The sequence below is a fragment of the Neodiprion pinetum genome, chromosome 5 (genome assembly GCF_021155775.2).
Source record: "Neodiprion pinetum isolate iyNeoPine1 chromosome 5, iyNeoPine1.2, whole genome shotgun sequence".
Taxonomy (NCBI): Eukaryota; Metazoa; Arthropoda; class Insecta; order Hymenoptera; family Diprionidae; genus Neodiprion; species Neodiprion pinetum.
The window spans coordinates 4,262,384-4,279,293 of record NC_060236.1 but is presented as its reverse complement, the minus strand read 5'-3'; the positions used below and the strand labels follow the sequence as shown (position 1 = coordinate 4,279,293).

At 40.1% G+C, this 16,910-nt stretch overlaps 2 protein-coding genes across 9 annotated transcripts; one reads left to right on the top strand and one right to left on the bottom strand.

The window, feature by feature from the left end:
• The first annotated feature begins 93 nt into the window (after positions 1 to 93).
• On the top strand, positions 94 to 13,623 carry clu (clustered mitochondria protein homolog). Of its 2 annotated transcripts, none has more exons than XM_046628779.2 (17): positions 94 to 346; positions 5,590 to 5,888; positions 5,982 to 6,404; positions 7,117 to 7,483; positions 7,563 to 7,699; positions 7,829 to 8,109; positions 8,218 to 8,344; positions 8,484 to 8,658; positions 8,739 to 8,941; positions 9,028 to 9,169; positions 9,255 to 9,460; positions 9,573 to 9,779; positions 9,872 to 9,970; positions 10,098 to 10,436; positions 10,514 to 10,786; positions 10,879 to 11,004; positions 11,099 to 13,623. In XM_046628779.2, exons 1-17 carry the CDS (start codon positions 250 to 252, stop codon positions 11,741 to 11,743), a joined length of 4,146 nt encoding a protein of 1,381 aa, XP_046484735.1. In that variant the 5' UTR covers positions 94 to 249; the 3' UTR covers positions 11,744 to 13,623. The 2 variants fall into 2 exon arrangements, with proteins under 2 accessions (XP_046484735.1, XP_046484734.1); XM_046628778.2 differs by having other exon boundaries at positions 10,092 to 10,436.
• Positions 13,169 to 16,795, bottom strand: LOC124220221 (U6 small nuclear RNA (adenine-(43)-N(6))-methyltransferase). Of its 7 annotated transcripts, none has more exons than XM_046628789.2 (7): positions 16,305 to 16,795; positions 15,960 to 16,129; positions 15,566 to 15,785; positions 15,346 to 15,486; positions 14,843 to 15,212; positions 14,541 to 14,742; positions 13,169 to 14,459 (listed from the first exon to the last, which is right to left on the bottom strand). In XM_046628789.2, the coding sequence occupies exons 2-7, from the start codon at positions 16,062 to 16,064 to the stop codon at positions 13,956 to 13,958; spliced, it is 1,542 nt and encodes a 513-aa protein (XP_046484745.1). In that variant the 5' UTR covers positions 16,065 to 16,129; positions 16,305 to 16,795; the 3' UTR covers positions 13,169 to 13,955. The 7 variants fall into 7 exon arrangements, with proteins under 7 accessions (XP_046484745.1, XP_046484742.1, XP_046484743.1 ...); XM_046628786.2 differs by having other exon boundaries at positions 15,960 to 16,211; positions 16,305 to 16,794; XM_046628787.2 differs by having other exon boundaries at positions 15,960 to 16,206; positions 16,305 to 16,794.
• Positions 16,796 to 16,910: the final 115 nt, after the last annotated feature.

Genomic DNA, 16,910 nt, shown 5'->3' with positions numbered 1-16,910 from the left:
GCCGTCCAATCAACGCTGACCTTGAAGAAACGAATTGCCACAAAGATCTAGAAGTAATGTGAACATGGAACGAGGAGAATGCGCCAATGGAAAGCACTAGACTTTGTACTCTGGTCGAAACGCACGTGCAGCAACAGCGGAGCGGAGCAGAGCACGACGGTCCCCGTGAAAAATAATTTCCTGTATTTGTGCGGTTGTGTTGGAGGAAAGGTGTGAGAGTGCAGGGTTGGTTGTAAAATTGTAAAAATAATGGCTCTCGGCTCGCAGGTGGAGACGACCGGTGATAACGGGACAGAAAAGATTCCGATAGTGAATGGGAACGTGAAGGAGGAATCGACCGCGAAGGGTGAGCGAAAAATGTTGATACGTTTTCCTCGTCTTTTTTTTTTTTTTTTTTCAATTTTACCTCAGCCAGTCTCAACCGGGTCCAACCTCCGAATCCAACATTTAACGCTAACCGTTACGTAACGCAGTGATTCTCGAACTACGTTAGTGCACCCCGTGCGTTTTGTTGCAGTTTAACAACGTAGTTATATCATGAAATTAGCCGGGTGGTTATGTAACTCGAATTACGAACGAGCCAGTGCGGGGGTCATGTGAGCGCGCCGATTGCGGCGGCGACTCCTACCTCGAACAGCAGCCGACGCTGCAGACGAAATATTTTGATTTTCGAACGTGAGGATGGACGCCCATAGGCAGGCCCGCGCCCTTCTCGTGTTATCGAATCGATCGATCGCGTTCAATTTTATACGTGATTGATAATGAACTGAATTTATTAACATAACAGACACTCTCGCTTTTCCCGTCATTCGCGTCCAGATCTACATTACCGCTTCTAACTGGTCCGCCCCTTCCCTCAAATTGCATCATCATTAGTAACGAATTTATCATTCCGTTCACTCCGTGTATTTCCCCTGACTTCTTTTATTTTCCTCTCCTTTGCATTTCGGATCGAAACACGGAGTGTTGTCCTCTTCGCAATGACACAAAAGTAAATACCTCTAAGCTCAGTCTATTTCACAATAAATACCCGTAACACTAATCTCGGATGGATAATGGTTTTCATTTGTTCCTATGGTATTCTAATTGATTTTAAAGCGAGTTCCCGTGATTCGAAAATTGACGCCGCTTACTCTGCAGACAGACATGTTTTTTATTCTAACAATTATTCAATGCTATTCTGATCATTAACATTTTTGTGGCAGAAAGTACACCGTCCCATAAACAGCGATTTTTCACCGACCACTACAATCAATGCGTTGCCGAAATCAAATGAAACAGGTTTTTCTTATTCCTTGAAATTGGTATGCCGTACGAATTTGCTTGTACATGGCAAACTCAAAGAGTATGCAAACTGAGAAATCAATGTCCCATAGAGCGGTGCGTAGTTACCGAGAGTTGAACCGAGAGTCTCGAGGCCACGATTCGTTGTTTCGGTGAATACGAAAGCCCATGCATGTGGTTTCTTTGCTACGACCAGAATCTAGCTGCAAAAAGGCTATTTTCATTGGTATATTCATTGTAATTAAGATATTTCACGTTTTTCTCTCTCACTCTTTTCTCACTCGATATTCCGATAATTTTCGTAAATGAAAAATTATTTTCCGAACAGCCGAATGTATGAGTATAAAATAGCGTAGATCAACTTGTCATTCAGTTGCAAATTTGTCGGAGAAAAGTATGTTCTAAAAATTATGAGAAACGAATTCATACGCCGACACAAAACCAACATGGCCGCCGTTAGCCGCCCGCTTGCAATTTAAATTTGGCTTTACGGTGATTTTTAGACGCTGCCAATCACCGAGTGTCATTTCACGGCAAACAGGAGGATGGCAAGAATAGTTTAGTCTTGAATATTGCATTCGGTGAAGACCGAGAAACTGAAAATTCAACTTGCGACATTCACCAGCATTAGTATTTGTATGCATATTTGTACCTGGTATTGCCTGAGGATCGACTCAATATTACGACGCGTGCAACCAAAGCAGCTGGAGAAAGTCTGCTCTCGTGTCTAAATCTAAATTTAAAGATACCCTTTTTTACGAATCGGCCGCGGCGTGTTCTAAACGAGAAACTTCCTATTCTATCTATGATCTATTATATCATAATTGAAATGAGCTACCGCGGGGTAAACGATGACAAGCAATTCGTCTGGATTTTTCGGTGAATATTGTACCTAAACCGTGCGCGAGTGTTATTCTCCGAAGAGTTTATTGCCTCCCGTATCATCGTGATGCTATCTAATCAGGGATCGGAACCAAAGCTGTGCAGCTGAACAAGTGCAGCAATGTCTTGGAACGTTTCACCGCATAGTCTTCTTTTAGTTTTCGAACGTGGCAATATTGCCTGCGGATAACGAAACGTATACACCTACCAGTTTGAAATCCTCCTGGCTACGACATGGTTAAATCGATTCATTTGATTGCCAGTTTAAGGCAAAACGTCGTCTCGATCCTCCACTTTCCGTACCCGTTAGTTATACCGTTTGCACATGCAACGGGTATCGCGGTGCAAGAAAATCCACGCGACGAGAGGTATGATGATAATAATAACGACCACGTCGAAGGGAAGATTGAGAAAAGGAAGCACAAGAGGAGCCGAGAAACGAAATGACAAAAGAAACGAGAATACACATAGAAGAGGACGAACGAGACGTCGCATGTACATAATACGGTGTTCCTGGGCGTATGTGTTGGGAGAGAACGAGCATCGTCCATGAGCATGGCAGGGTGGAAATGCTTGTCTGCGCGAGTATATAAAGTGTATAATTAGGAAGGCAAGCAAAGCGAGCGCGGATGAACGGCATGCTGAAGAGCAACCGCGGGGGCATTTTCTACGACATGAGAGCATGGCCAGCGCACTTGGGATATTAGTTTGAAAGTAAATAGATACGCGCGATAATAGGGCCTTTTCTAATCGCCGTGCGTTAAACCGACGGGCAAACTCTTGGAAGCGTAATGCACATCCGGGCGACCGTGACAGGCAATTTTTTATTCTTTGTTGAGCGCTTTGTGCCTCGAAAAGGCTGATTGATTGCCTACACCGAAGGCGGCCGCTTGACGATCAGAAAGATGTGAAAAAACAAAACGAATTAAATTCTATTCGTGCATGCTGGTGTACACTGAGAGGAATTTTTAGTTCCGGTTACCGCTCGGTCCTGGACTATTTTCATTTTTTAACCAGAATCGAAAAATATAGTTCCAGGTAGAAAATGAAAATTAGTTTTATAGCTGTTACCGGAAAGTCTAGTATCCGTTACTATTCTTTCTCATCACGATCACTGTTGCTAGATTTTCTTGCAACTGTTGCGAAAATTTAATGCTCGCGCAACGATAAATTGACGTTAAAGCCTTGCTTAACTAAAAAAGTAGAGTAAACCTCGCAAACCGATTTTACGTTGCAATTACCAAAATGGTTAGGCGTACCTCGTTTTTCGTAATTCCAACGATATTCGAACAGTTTTTTTAACGATACCTGTTTTACTGAATTTTTCTAGTTACTATAACAAATCAAATTTTTCTCAGTGTACGTCCAATTCGATAAATGAGGAAGTAAACTACTGAATAGTAATACAATTCTTGCAGAGATAATTTAGTTGGTATTCGTATCTTAACGATTGAAACGCTTTATTTCCAGAAATTCATTAGTATATATACAAGCGTCTAGTATTCATGCCTAGGTACTAAAGCCCATGCTGTTTAAACATCGCGCAAAGGAAAGTACAGCTCGTTACGTAGCATGTGTAGAAAATTAAGCTTCGCAAGTATCATCTAAGGTTTCTTCCATCGAAGTAATCGATCGATAGCTTCTACGTACACGCTGTAGATAGATGATAAATGAAATGGATAACTTTTATTGTTACTTATGTATAACATTAATGTAGGTTAAGGACAATACTAACAAATACTTTACGCAATAATAAACTAAACTAAGATAAAGAAACGAAAAGAGTCAGATACAAGTTGACTTGAAACAAGAAAACCAGCTGACAATAAAGAAAAGAAGAAAAATTAATGGTCAGTACCTACTAATTATTACTACAGTGCAACTGCATTCTAGAATATTGTATATATAAGTACAAAACAGCACATAACGGCTAACAAAGCTGTATAACTAGCTGAAACTAACATGTATCCGTACATAGAAAGAGCTACTACACATATCTGTAATACGTAGTCCTAATAATTGGTAATAATTCGTATGGAAGTATATAGTCGTCGTTTTATATTGATCGAGAAAGAGAGCACGCTAAGAAAACGATGATTAGAACGCGAGGTCTAATTCTCTGAGGTATAATTCAGAGATGATAATTTCTTCAACTAACTCGCCCTGTTATGAAAGGGGAACGGCATAACGGAAGGACGAAAAGAGAGGTAACGAGTATAACGAGGATAAAACAATTTATTCGGTACTTTTTCTCATCAATTAACTCGAAGACGAATGTACGGTGATAATTATTTTTTAATTTTTTTAATTTTGAAAGTATCATATGTAGACAAATATCCTCGTGGACAAGTTCTTGAGAATATCGAATTAATCGATCGTCAAATACTTATCGAGCACCCGATGTATATATCGTTGACTATTACAACCGTTGCTCGAGTTGATTGCACTTGCGAAACTGAAGAACGAAGAACGTGAGAGAGAATAGATAAGTCGCCCTACGGTTATCGCTCCTTTTTAAAAAGATATGTACATACGTGTACTTACACCGCATGTATGTCGCCATCACGACGATCCAATATGATCGTACAGAACTATAAATTCACCACAAGTTATACCTAACTACATTTGAGAAATTCATCGATCAGTATTATATGTGCAAAATCGGAAATTGGATCAGCCAATTCTCGACGCGTATTGTTTCCTACCTATTCGAATTAATTGACAAACGCATTTTTCCACATTTTTAATAAAGATATGTTTCCTTTTTAATACGCTAGATTTTTCTCTCGGTTCACACAACGATAACGACGAAATTGATATTTGCGTTGGAGCCGTCTTTCTTCCCCTCGGGCTTACACGTCCTCCGCACCTTTCCTTATCTCTTATATTTTTCGATAAAGCATTCACGGTGAGTGGAGCATCGCCTGTCCGTTGGATTGCCACGGGCGTTCAGTTATTTTTTTTTTTTTTTTAATCAATTTTTTTCGTCTTACACTATTACGGTTGGATTGAAACAGGAGTATTCTCAGGAGATTTGATCACGTGATCAATATCTCAAACATATAGATACAGATACTAATTGGTAAAAATAACTGGCATTTCGCGCCTGCACTATTTACATCGGGGTTTATTTATAAATCTCGGTGTACGTACACCGACATGTATTTATACGCACTGCACGTGTTTGTACGGAGTGTTTAAAGTTGCACCAAAATGCAAAACCATCGCTCGTTACATCGGGGTTTGGTTTTCAATTTTCATAGCTTAAATATTGAAGCCCCATACGTACTGATTATAGTAATCGTCGATGCTAATTGGCCAAGTAGCGAAGAGAGGAAGCCGCCTATTCCCGATTGCATGTATATAATTTTAATAAAAAAAAAAAAACTTTATCAACGTTGACGTTATATTTTAAATCGACAGAAATAATCAAGAACGGAGAGAGCAGCGGGACCGGCGCGACTGAGAACGTTGTCGAAAAGGGCGAAGTCGAAGCTACGAAAGAAGGCGAGAAGGAAAAGTCCTCGCTAGACTGCAGCAGCAGCAGCAACGGAAGCGAGGCTGGCAAAGATGAGAAGAGCGAAAAACCCGGTGAGAAGGAAAAGGATGGAGGAAACGAACAGGAAGTCGTCTTCATCCAGGACATGGGATTCACCGTGAAAATTGTCAGTCCGGGTAACGAACCCTTCGACATTCAAGTATCCAGCATGGAGCTTGTCCAAGTAAGTTGAATTCGCTGTACAAAATTTAGCGATGAAATTCATTCAAAGAATTTCATACTACTAAATATTTTCTTGTTTCTTTTTTACTTCCAGGAGATCCACCAGCTCCTCATGGATCGCGAGGATACCTGCCACAGGACATGTTTCTCCCTTCAGCTGGACGGTAACACTCTCGATAACTTTGCAGAGTTGAAAAATATCGAGGGTCTGAAGGAGGGATCGGTCATAAAGGTCGTCGAGGAACCTTACACTATGCGCGAAGCCCGAATTCACGTCAGACACGTCAGGGATCTCCTGAAATCCGTCGATCCGGGCGACGCTTACAACGGCGTCGAGTGCAGCAGTCTAGCCTTCCTCAACGTCGTGACTAACGGTGATATCATGGAGAAGAAAAAGGCCCGGCCCGATTCCGTCGACTGCACTCCACCAGACTACATCATACCGGGCAGCAAAGACAGGCCCTTGCTACCCTTGCAACCTCAGGCCAAGGAGCAGCGGTGTCCGCCTTGTTTGAAAGTGAGATAAAACGAATATTGCAGATTTCCAAGTCCGCGATTTACTAGAAAAAGATTCGATCGACGCGCCCCCCAAATCGGCTCCAGATAATTAAAAATTTGCAGATTTTTATCTCAACTCTAACTTGTGCCCCAAAGAAGATGGATTTCCACATCAAATCTACCGATCCGATTTAGAGGGAATTTGATATAGGAAGGTGTTTTGGGTCGCCGATTACGAATCTAAACGCAAAATTTGAACATTCAAAGTGGTGGTTCCAATATGCTGGACCAAAACCCCACAAGTCACTTGATATTGCCATATTAGATCCACCGTTACGAATTTTGTAACTTCTAATTCAGATTCGTAGTCAGCGACCTCGAAAACTCCCGAGTGCCGAGTTTTAGCGAAATGAAATGACTTTTTGAATTCTACTCCACCATATTGGATCCGCTATTTTGAATTTTCAAATTTTGAGTTCAGATTCGTAATCAGTGACCCAAAAGACCCCTGTGCCCTTGTAAGGGTTGGATGGGATCCACCCTCTTTGGAGTTAAAAATTTGACAAAATTAGGGAATCATTTTTTAATTATATGGAGTCGATTTGGAGGCGAGCCGGTCGAAATTTAAAAATATCCTTCTAACGGACCACCCTACAGCGGAGTTTTGCGGAAACAATTTCAACCGAGTTACGACTAAATCCTTAACTGCCACGCAATTTTTTCAATTATAGGTGTTGACCACTTCCGGTTGGAACCCGCCTCCTGGATACAGAAAACTTCACGGCGATTTGATGTATCTGCACATAGTTACCCTGGAGGACAAACAGTACCATCTCACCGCCTGTGCTCGTGGATTTTTTGTCAACCAGTCCTCGAAGGAGTCTTTTAATCCAAAGCCTGCAACCCCCAGTCACCTGTGTCACAGTCTTATAGAGCTCTTGAATCAGCTGAGCCCGGCGTTTAAGAGAGGCTTCGCCGCGATGCAGAGACGCAGAACACAGAGACATCCCTTTGAGAGGGTTGCCACTCCCTATCAACTCTATGCATGGAGCGCTCCGCAAATTGAACACACGATCGATGCGATACGTGCGGAAGACAGTAAGCTCTTTTCTTTTTCTATCCTCGCTGTTTTCGGAAATTGACCTCTCATCTGTTACGTTCATTTTTTTCGTCACAGCATTCTCCTCCAAATTGGGCTACGAGGAACATATTCCTGGCCAGACCAGAGACTGGAACGAAGAATTGCAAACCACACGCGAATTGCCGCGAAAAAATCTTCCCGAGAGACTTCTTCGTGAGCGGGCAATTTTCAAAGTACGAATCCTTATTACCGTATGCGATGAATAATTTAATTAATATAATCTTTCGGTGATATACGTCCCTTCGGAAACTGCGAGCAAATTACCAAACCGTCTTCTGTAATAATTCGCTTGACTACTTTAGGTACACAGCGATTTTGTCGCCGCAGCAACGCGTGGGGCTGTAGCCGTGATTGACGGAAACGTGATGGCCATAAATCCAGGAGAAGAAGCGAAAATGCAAATGTTCATTTGGAACAATATATTCTTCTCCCTGGGATTCGATGTCAGGGATCACTATAAGGAACTAGGCGGTGACGCTGCCGCCTTTGTGGCGCCTCGCAACGATCTTCAAGGTGTCAGGGTCTATGCCGCTGTAGATTTGCCTGGTTTATACACACTCGGAACTGTCGTCATAGATTATAGGTAATGGCTGAGACTTACATGCCTCATGGGTTGCTAATGCATAGAACCAACAAATTCACGTTGTTTGAAACGTTGAATATTGTGTTGATTGCTACGTTTATATTTCAGAGGATATCGCGTCACTGCTCAGTCTATTATTCCCGGAATTTTGGAACGGGAGCAGGAACAATCCGTGGTTTACGGATCGATCGACTTTGGAAAATCAGTTCTCACCCACCCAAAGTATCTGGAATTGGTGAGGAGGCAAACCATTGAATATCCATACAACCTTGACAGCTATCGATGCTGATTTAAAAACAACAGGCTGTTCACAGTATCTTATATAAACGTTCATAAATTTTAGATAAACACCTTGATTTATTTACGTATTACAGTTGAACAAGGCTGGACAGCAGTTGAAAATTCTACCGCACAAAGTAGTAAACGATGCAGGTGAAGAGATAGAGCTTTGCAGTAGCGTGGAGTGCAAGGGAATCATCGGCAACGACTCGCGACATTACGTTCTTGACTTGCTGCGGACTTTTCCGCCAGATGTGAATTTCCTCAAACGTTAGTTTCAAACCTCACCGAATAACTACGTTTACTCAACTTTTGGAAAGTCTTTTAATAAAGAGACACTTTGATTTCAGTTGAAGGTGTTGAACTAAGCAAGGAAGCCAGAGCCCTCGGTTTTCCCGTCGAACATAAACACCGGCTGGCTTGCCTCCGCCAAGAGCTAATCGACTCCTTTGTCGAGGCGAGATACGTCCAGTTTATCAAGCATGCTGCCGTTCATCTCCAAGAGCTGACGTCGGCGCGAAGATCCCACAAGGACAAAGAATCGAGTTCGAAGGTAGGTCATGGCACCATTAGAGGTGCATAAATTATAAGACTGTCATTATTATGTTTGACCTAAAACTGATTTCTATTTGGATTAAGGAGGACAAGAAGGAGGAGCCAGCGATTCCTGCAATCGATAGCAACAAGGAGGACTCAGCACAATCAAGCATTGAGGCAGATGAAGCGAAGAAAATAGTCGAGAGCATTACCGATTCTATAACCGGAGGAGAAAAGCAGGAGCGTATGTATTGTTAAATCCTTAATACAGGATGTTCCGTACAGCTTTCTCACACAAATGTTGATTGTGCGTCTTGATTTTACTTTAGTTGAAGAAAGCACAAAGGAAATCGTTCGCCGAGCAGCCGCGGCAGTCGGCAGTCTCCGCGACGCGGAATTTGATGTGAGGTTCAACCCTGACGTATACTCTCCAGGGGTGAAGCACCCCGACGACAACGGTGACGCCCTCATAAAACAGAGACAGCTAGTCAGGGACGCTGCTGATTTTCTGCTCACAGTACAGCTACCAACCTTTGTACGTATGAAAAGCTAAAGTGAGACTGTACGTGTTGTTTGAAGCGAATCTAATGCTGTTACGATGAGCACCTGCGGCTATTAAAATATTCTACCGTACATTTCTTCTCAAGATTCGCGAATGTTTGGATCACACCGCGGCAGCTATGGACGGTAATACTCTGGTGGAAGCTCTACATGGCCGCGGAATCAACGTCCGTTATCTTGGAAAGCTCGCAGCTATGTTGGCAGCCGTTCCTCAACTCAAATACCTGAACCGAATTGCGGTTTCCGAGCTCGTCCTGCGCTCGGCAAAGCACATCTTTACGTCGTACATGCAGGTAAACCTAGAGTTCAACAAACTTTCTCTCGTCCAATTTATTTGGATTAAAATTTGCGGTCTCTTATCTCGATTTTCTATTTTTCTTTACAGGGTACTGAGCTAATGTGTCTCTCTGCAGCCATAAGCCACTTCCTCAACTGCCTATTTTCATCCGCTCAATTGACACATCCACAGCAGAGTGTAGAAGAGGTTGGTACTAGATTGAAAAAAAGCGTTGTATAGAAGATTTTTGACGCCCGATTAGTTAAAAGTTTAGAATTAATATCAAGCCTTCTTATATCCGTTATTACTTTAATTTGTAATTTGATAGTTGCAGAGCAAGACAGCGAAGCGACGCAACAAACGGAAGGGTAGAGCCAACGGGCCACAGCAATCAGAGGTCGAATGGGCATCGTTGACACCAAAATCGCTCTGGGCTCAAATTAAGGCAGACTTGAAGGCATACTACGACTGGGAAACACCAGCCTCCGACTCCCTAGATGCCACAATTGAACACTACCATTTACAGAAGATCTCTTTGCTCAGAGGTTTTTGCGTTAAAACTGGAATACAGATCCTGCTCAGAGAGTACAATTTTGAGAATAAAAACCGTGCCACGTTCTTTGAAGAAGACATTCTCAACATCTTTCCAGTTGTAAAGCACATCAATCCTAGGGTGAATAACGTTCTGTTATCATAATTTTTTTTGTATAGTAGAGCTTTTTATTTTCACAACTTAATTCGTTTTTCCAGGCTAGTGATGCGTACAATTTCTACACGACGGGACAAAGCAAAATTCAACAAGGATACCTAAAAGACGGGTATGAACTGATAAGCGAGGCTCTGAATTTACTCAACAATGTCTATGGTGCAATGCACCCAGAGATTGCTCAATGCTTAAGAATGCTGGCAAGACTGAATTATATAATGGGAGATCATGCAGAGGCTCTTTCAACACAGCAGAAGGCAGTCCTTATGTCGGAGAGAGTGAACGGCATCGATCATCCATACACCATTACCGAATACGTATGCATTTTGATAAAAATCTGAGCCAACCGCTCCTAAACCAAGTTATAAGAACAATTTTCCTTAAATATCAACTTCCTTCTCATTCACAGATTCATCTCGCACTCTACTCATTCGCAAATGGCCAAGTTTCTGTTTCTCTAAGACTTTTGTACAGAGCCCGTTACCTAGCCTTGATCGTATGCGGCGAAGATCATCCGGAAGTTGCACTCCTCGATGTGAGTATTTTGAAAACTATTAGAAACAGGTAGGTTGTTGTAAAGAATATAGCAAATTTGGTTTAAAAAAAATTTATATGAATCTATTTTTCAGAGTAATATTTCTCTGATATTACATGCTGTGGGAGAGTATGAACTCTCTTTACGCTTCCTAGAGCATGCGTTGGCTTTGAACCTGCGCTATCACGGTCCACGTTCCCTGAAAGTTGCTGTTTCTTATCATTTGGTAGCGAGAACTCAATCCTGCATGGGTGATTTTCGTGCAGCATTAAATAATGAAAAAGAAACGTACGCTATCTACAAACAGCAGCTGGGAGAGGAGCATGAAAAAACTAAGGAAAGCAGCGATTGCCTCAGGCATTTGACGCAGCAGGCAGTGGTGCTACAGAAAAAAATGAATGAAATTTACACCGGTAAACCCGGTGTTAGTTTACCCCCAATTCAGATTCAGCCACCCAGCATGGGCTCTGTACTCGACATGCTGAACGTGATAAACGGTATATTATTTGTGCAAATAAGTCAGCAGGACATTGAGAACTTCAAAGCAGAGATTGAAAAGCGTCAGAAGGAACAGACTCCAGATGGGGAGGTCAAGATGATAGAGATGAACGGTAAAAATGAGGAAAAAACAACAGAATCAAATCAGATCACGAAAAAAGCAGACTCAAATGACGTTGTAAACGATGAATCGAAGCAATTAGTCGGTGCTACAGCGGATCCTGTGGCAACGGAGAGCTGAGTTTATTAAATAAGCTAAAATGGAGATAGAGTCTGTTCAAAACTTCCCGTCTTATTATATCTCAAATAATTATTTGAAGCGAACGACGCGTCGGTAGGATTGCAAGAATTAAATGCTGAGATCTGGGTTCAGAAGTTCCCAGGTATTGGATAGTGAAGAAAAAGACATTAAACTCGCGTTCGCCTGACCATAAAGAGACCTCGGAAGTTTTTACAGCGAGATGAAGGAAAAGCTGCAGCAATTGAATTAATCTATCTGCGACTTTTCAAAAATATTGACTTCGTGTAAATATATGTTATCGTCAATTTTAACATATGAGCTGTTCAAGCATACGTACGTATAATCGCCGTGTGCATGTTCCGAATCTAGTTTCCACGGGCTTAAGCAGTAACGTGTAAAATATTACTTTGCTGATTCGCTGTTTGTGTAGATAGTGAACAAGGTTCGGTCAAATATTATATATACTTTGATCTATGATACACGAGTATAAAAGTATGTACTTTTAATCAGTACATAAAACTGTTTTGATTAATACGTACCTGTGTGTTCACACATACAGTAATGTTTTCATTATTTCGAACTCGAATCGCGTGAGTTTTCCAAGTGAATTTCAATTCGTCTGTTCGATTTTTTAGAGTCTAAAGGAATGAAATGTTAGAACTATCGTAATATTAAGCCATTAGCTCGAGTCAGTTGCTTTTTAGTCCTTCGTTATCACCACAGGGCAATGATTTATACATACATGTAATCGTATAAGTCATTAAAGATGAATCATCATGGGTCATAGGTAATCATCGCTCAAACTACCTATAGGAGATTAAATATTTCTCGGTCGTTGCTAGCGTTTCTTTCTGTAGCTTTTAAACGGAACCAAAAATGAAAAAGTGATATTGATGAATGTGAGAACATAACTAAATAACTACGTCAATACATCTTTTGCAGTCGTAGACATTATTTTGCAATCATTAATTTTAGCTACGGCGTTTTAGATACCGTATTTCAAAGCTTATTGCAATAATAAAAAGATAAGAACTTTGAGACAAGCGAGATGAGAAGTGGTGATTTTTAGAGTAATCAAATAATGTAGCATGAAGTCTTCGAATATCAAATATTACGTATAAATGTAACTACAATATATGACTAAGTAGCATACTCGTATAAATTGAAATATACATATTCGATTTCAAGTCATGTGGTAATCGTAGAACTTTTAATGCTGTGGTTCATTACTGTACTACTATATCGTTTGACTTTTCGTTTGTTGATAATCATGAATAAAATAAAGGGAAGTTGCATTGTTTGAAAATACTACAAAGCTCTCCTAGAGCATGCCACTAATTAGCAATTACTTAGTTATATCATTCTTGAGCTTTTCAAATTTTTTCTGAATTTGAATTGAAAACTGGTCATTTTTTCATTATACAAATCATTCGACAAGTATATCCATAAAATTGAACGTCAAAGTGAATGTAAAATACGCGTTTAAATCATCCGTCTTGAACTAACATGAAATAATCAATTTCGTCGTGAAAATTACGAAAATGAATCGTATACAGCAGTTTGTAATATCACTACTTTAATATTTGAAGTAATACAAGTACTGGGTTAGCAAAACATAAAAAATTGAGGTATTTATGTTTTTCGTTAGAATAATGCCAAAATGAGAAGAAACTTTCTTCACTCGTTAATTTGTTTTTGTTGGTTTTTTTTTTTTTCTCTTAGTATCTAGTGTAATATTATTCTCGCACTCGTTAGGAAGATTGAACAATGATAAAAACTGTTAGTCGGTAAGGATAAACATTAAATACCTGATATACATATATTATCTGTTATGTAATTTGGTAAAAATCATCACGTGAATAAAACCATTTTATATGAAATGCGTGTTTGCTCTCGCTCGTTGAAATATGAGCAAAATGAATACAACATTTTTTAATGTTTGTTTGAAATAATCAATAAATTTCTCACCTTCTACTACACATTTGATGTTGTTTTTTTTGTAGATTAGTATTTACGAATACTAATCTACAAAATTTTTTTTATTTTTTTTAGTAGAATAGTAGTTACGAATAGATCAGATAGCAGGGCAGACAAGCAACTACGTTCGTTACAAACTAAGAACTTAAGTTTTATTATGTCCGTTCACAGTATCCATGTAATAATTACAATGGTTCTGTCATATCTTCAAAACTCATTGATACGTTAAACGATCTTACGTCTTATCCTTTTTCAGTTTGACTCGTCGCTTTCTTTGTTTATTTTTAACTGAGCTTTGAGCTTTTATGAACTCCCTTACGTTTAACTTATTTATAAAATACTGTCGTAACGTTTCCAATGCATTTCTACCTCCAGAACCACTTTCAAATATCATTGATATTTTCAATTTCTTTTCGTTATCATTAGGTTCGATCTCCCCCACAACCAAATCGCAAATTAAAAACGATCCTTTGACGGGCTGAGTATTCACACCATTTGGCAACGCTGTAGTCTTTTCTTCTCTTTCAGAATCATCTCCGAAAGATGCATCCAAGGCTTCTTGTTTCTCAGAATCATTCTCAGAAAATATATCTGGGCAAGGCCTTTTAGATGGTAAACTTTGATTAGCCATCATTCGACGCTTTCTGCGTCCATGTGACCATGTGTCCTCATCAGCCATCAATTGGCAACACCAGTAACTCGATTCTTGCGGATTCACATGTAATTCTTCAACTCGGATCTGTTCAATACAATTTTAGTGTCAATATCTACCAGTTAATTTGTTTGCCAACATTAAAAGAAAGATACATGATCTCGTTACCTTCAACTCATTGAATAAAAGTCTCAGTATTAAAACTAATTCCTTAGTCTCTGTCATGCCATCTCTTACAGGGAAAGTTATTTCTGACGGAGGTCGTTTAGCTTTCTGTTTTAATTTTTTGCTGCATCCGCTAATTCTTATGACTGGTGCAGTTGTCAAGTCCAGCACATCTTTTGACAGAAAAGTCCAAGCTAGACCCCATCTAATAAAATAAATTTGATAATTTATCTCATGATATTGTATTCTAAAAATTGACATCTTAACCAAGAACTTTGATAATTTAACACATATAATTGCCTTACCTAGTTGTATGACCCTGACAAAATTCAGTCCATGTAGAGTTTTCGATATTTCGTTTCTTGAATTCATTGCACAAAAATGTAAGACTAGTCTTTTTACCAAGCATAGTTGTATAGATCTTTATTTTATTGTTCAGCTCGACACTATCGTTCAACATTTTCAAAACAAATTGTATTTCCCCGCCTTCTACGACCAATTCAGCTTCGCTCCCAGATGGTGCGTTTCGCGGGGGCATTCGGGAACCTGAAGGTTTTGATCCAGTGGCCGTGTCCTCTTCGGCACAAAAGAATGGCGGATTGCACATTGTGAATGTATATACATTGTTCTCAGGTACTGACCCTCTGAGTACCGTACCTCTGTTTACACGTATCACTGATGAGATAGACAAAGAGTTTTATATTCATTTAAAGAAGGAATCTGTAGCTAGAAAAATCATTAACAATTACAGAGCATGATGGGAATTATTGTTACAGTAACAGCGTTGAGCCATTTAGACTCTACTTACCTTCAACGAGGTCATGTAAGTTGTTGCTATTTACATTACGCACCGCAGACTCGTAACTTTCCAAATCAACTTCTGTGCCGATCATTCTACATCCATAGATCTTTGCAAATAACAATGGATAGACGCACACCGCTCCAGTGCCTTTGAAGAGAGTTAAATTAAAAGTATATCAACAGCACTACATAAAATTGAAACTCAATTTCAGGTGAATCAATTATACCTATGTCAATGCCAGAAATCAAAGACATGTCTGTAATACCGGCGTGCTTTGCTAAATCCTCTATCCAGAGTACGTAATTCAAACGCAGAGGTACGGCTGGGACCAGCTTTGTGGCTGGTAGATCTACGTTCAAATCATAATCATGTTTTAGAAGGGTTTTGGTCAGTATTCTCAAGGTTTCTAGATCATGGAAATTAATCCGCACCTTTCCCGCGAGATCCTGAAATGTAATAAAATCTATGCAACATAACAGAAATGCGAATTCAAACTGAGGAATCAGGTGCAACAGAAAATAATCAATCGCGTGTGTAGTGTCTTGCGGGAATCGAGTGATTAGACATGTCATAGGCACATGCGAGCACTGTGATGTTTCAATGTGATATACTGTTTTTACCGTTGTAGCAATTTTACGAAACTCCGGATAAAGTATGGCTAGTTGCTTGAAATTTGGCTCCTGCTTGTACTTGTTCCTCGGATGCATGAACCGTCGCAAAGACATTTTTTTGTTCGACGCAACTCGATTTATAGGTTATATCAACGTTTCCTGACATGTGATTCCGCACGCTGCAGGTTTTGAAACAAGCCATTACACAAGGTTTAAAATTCGCAAGACATACAGTGACGTGCTTCTCGACTACCGGCTTCGCTTGAATGATTGAAAAAAAACTAGTGTAAAAATTCGATTAGACTCTTGACTTGTTGTGTACGGGAAAACTGACGATTAACACTGAACTGTTACCTAGTAGGTCCGTGACACATTCCTCGCTTCCACAGGTCTTCGTATGTCTTATAATCCTGCGTTTTGTCTTTATATGGACTCAGATTCCATACTTTCTTACTGAAGCCATTTAAAGCCGACAGCACAAACACAAATACGCAGCTGCCGAGGTACGAGCGAATTTCGAGTCGCACTCGTGACAAATTCCTGACAATGAACATGTATTCTTCAATATTGTATTTCAAAATCAACTTTTTTCGTCTTGGTCCGCCCTGAAGTAACGCAAGCCAGATGAAAATTTGGCTTTAAATTAAGTAAAAAATGTTTTCAAAACATTAAACCCAGACGAATTCAAACACAAGATACAAGATGGCCACCGATGCCGGTGCCTGCAATTTTATTTCGGCTGTATGATCAATTTTCAGAATTTAAAGGCTAATTAGTACTGACTCTCCTCAAATGAAATGATGGCAAAATAATGGAATGTAATGGAGCCATCATTTAATTTTTGATGAGAGCTCAGAAACTGAGAATTTAGCTGTCTTGCCCACTCCTTCATTCATCGCGCATCTCACCAATCACAATACCGCATTTGTACCACCTGATAATGCGTGCTATGGTGCGTGC

Bases quoted from the DNA above. Each gene is read 5' to 3' on its own strand.
- clu (XM_046628778.2), top strand. From the start codon at position 250: ATGGCTCTCGGCTCGCAGGTGGAGACGACCGGTGATAACGGGACAGAA. The intron at 5,889-5,981 runs GTAAGTTGAATT...TTTTACTTCCAG, and splicing joins CCAGCATGGAGCTTGTCCAA to GAGATCCACCAGCTCCTCAT. The intron at 9,780-9,871 runs GTAAACCTAGAG...TTTTCTTTACAG, and splicing joins TCTTTACGTCGTACATGCAG to GGTACTGAGCTAATGTGTCT.
- LOC124220221 (XM_046628789.2), bottom strand. From the start codon at position 16,064: ATGTCTTTGCGACGGTTCATGCATCCGAGGAACAAGTACAAGCAGGAG. The intron at 15,786-15,959 runs GTAAAAACAGTA...ATTACATTTCAG, and splicing joins TTCGTAAAATTGCTACAACG to GATCTCGCGGGAAAGGTGCG. The intron at 14,743-14,842 runs GTAAGGCAATTA...TTATTTTATTAG, and splicing joins TGTCAGGGTCATACAACTAG to ATGGGGTCTAGCTTGGACTT.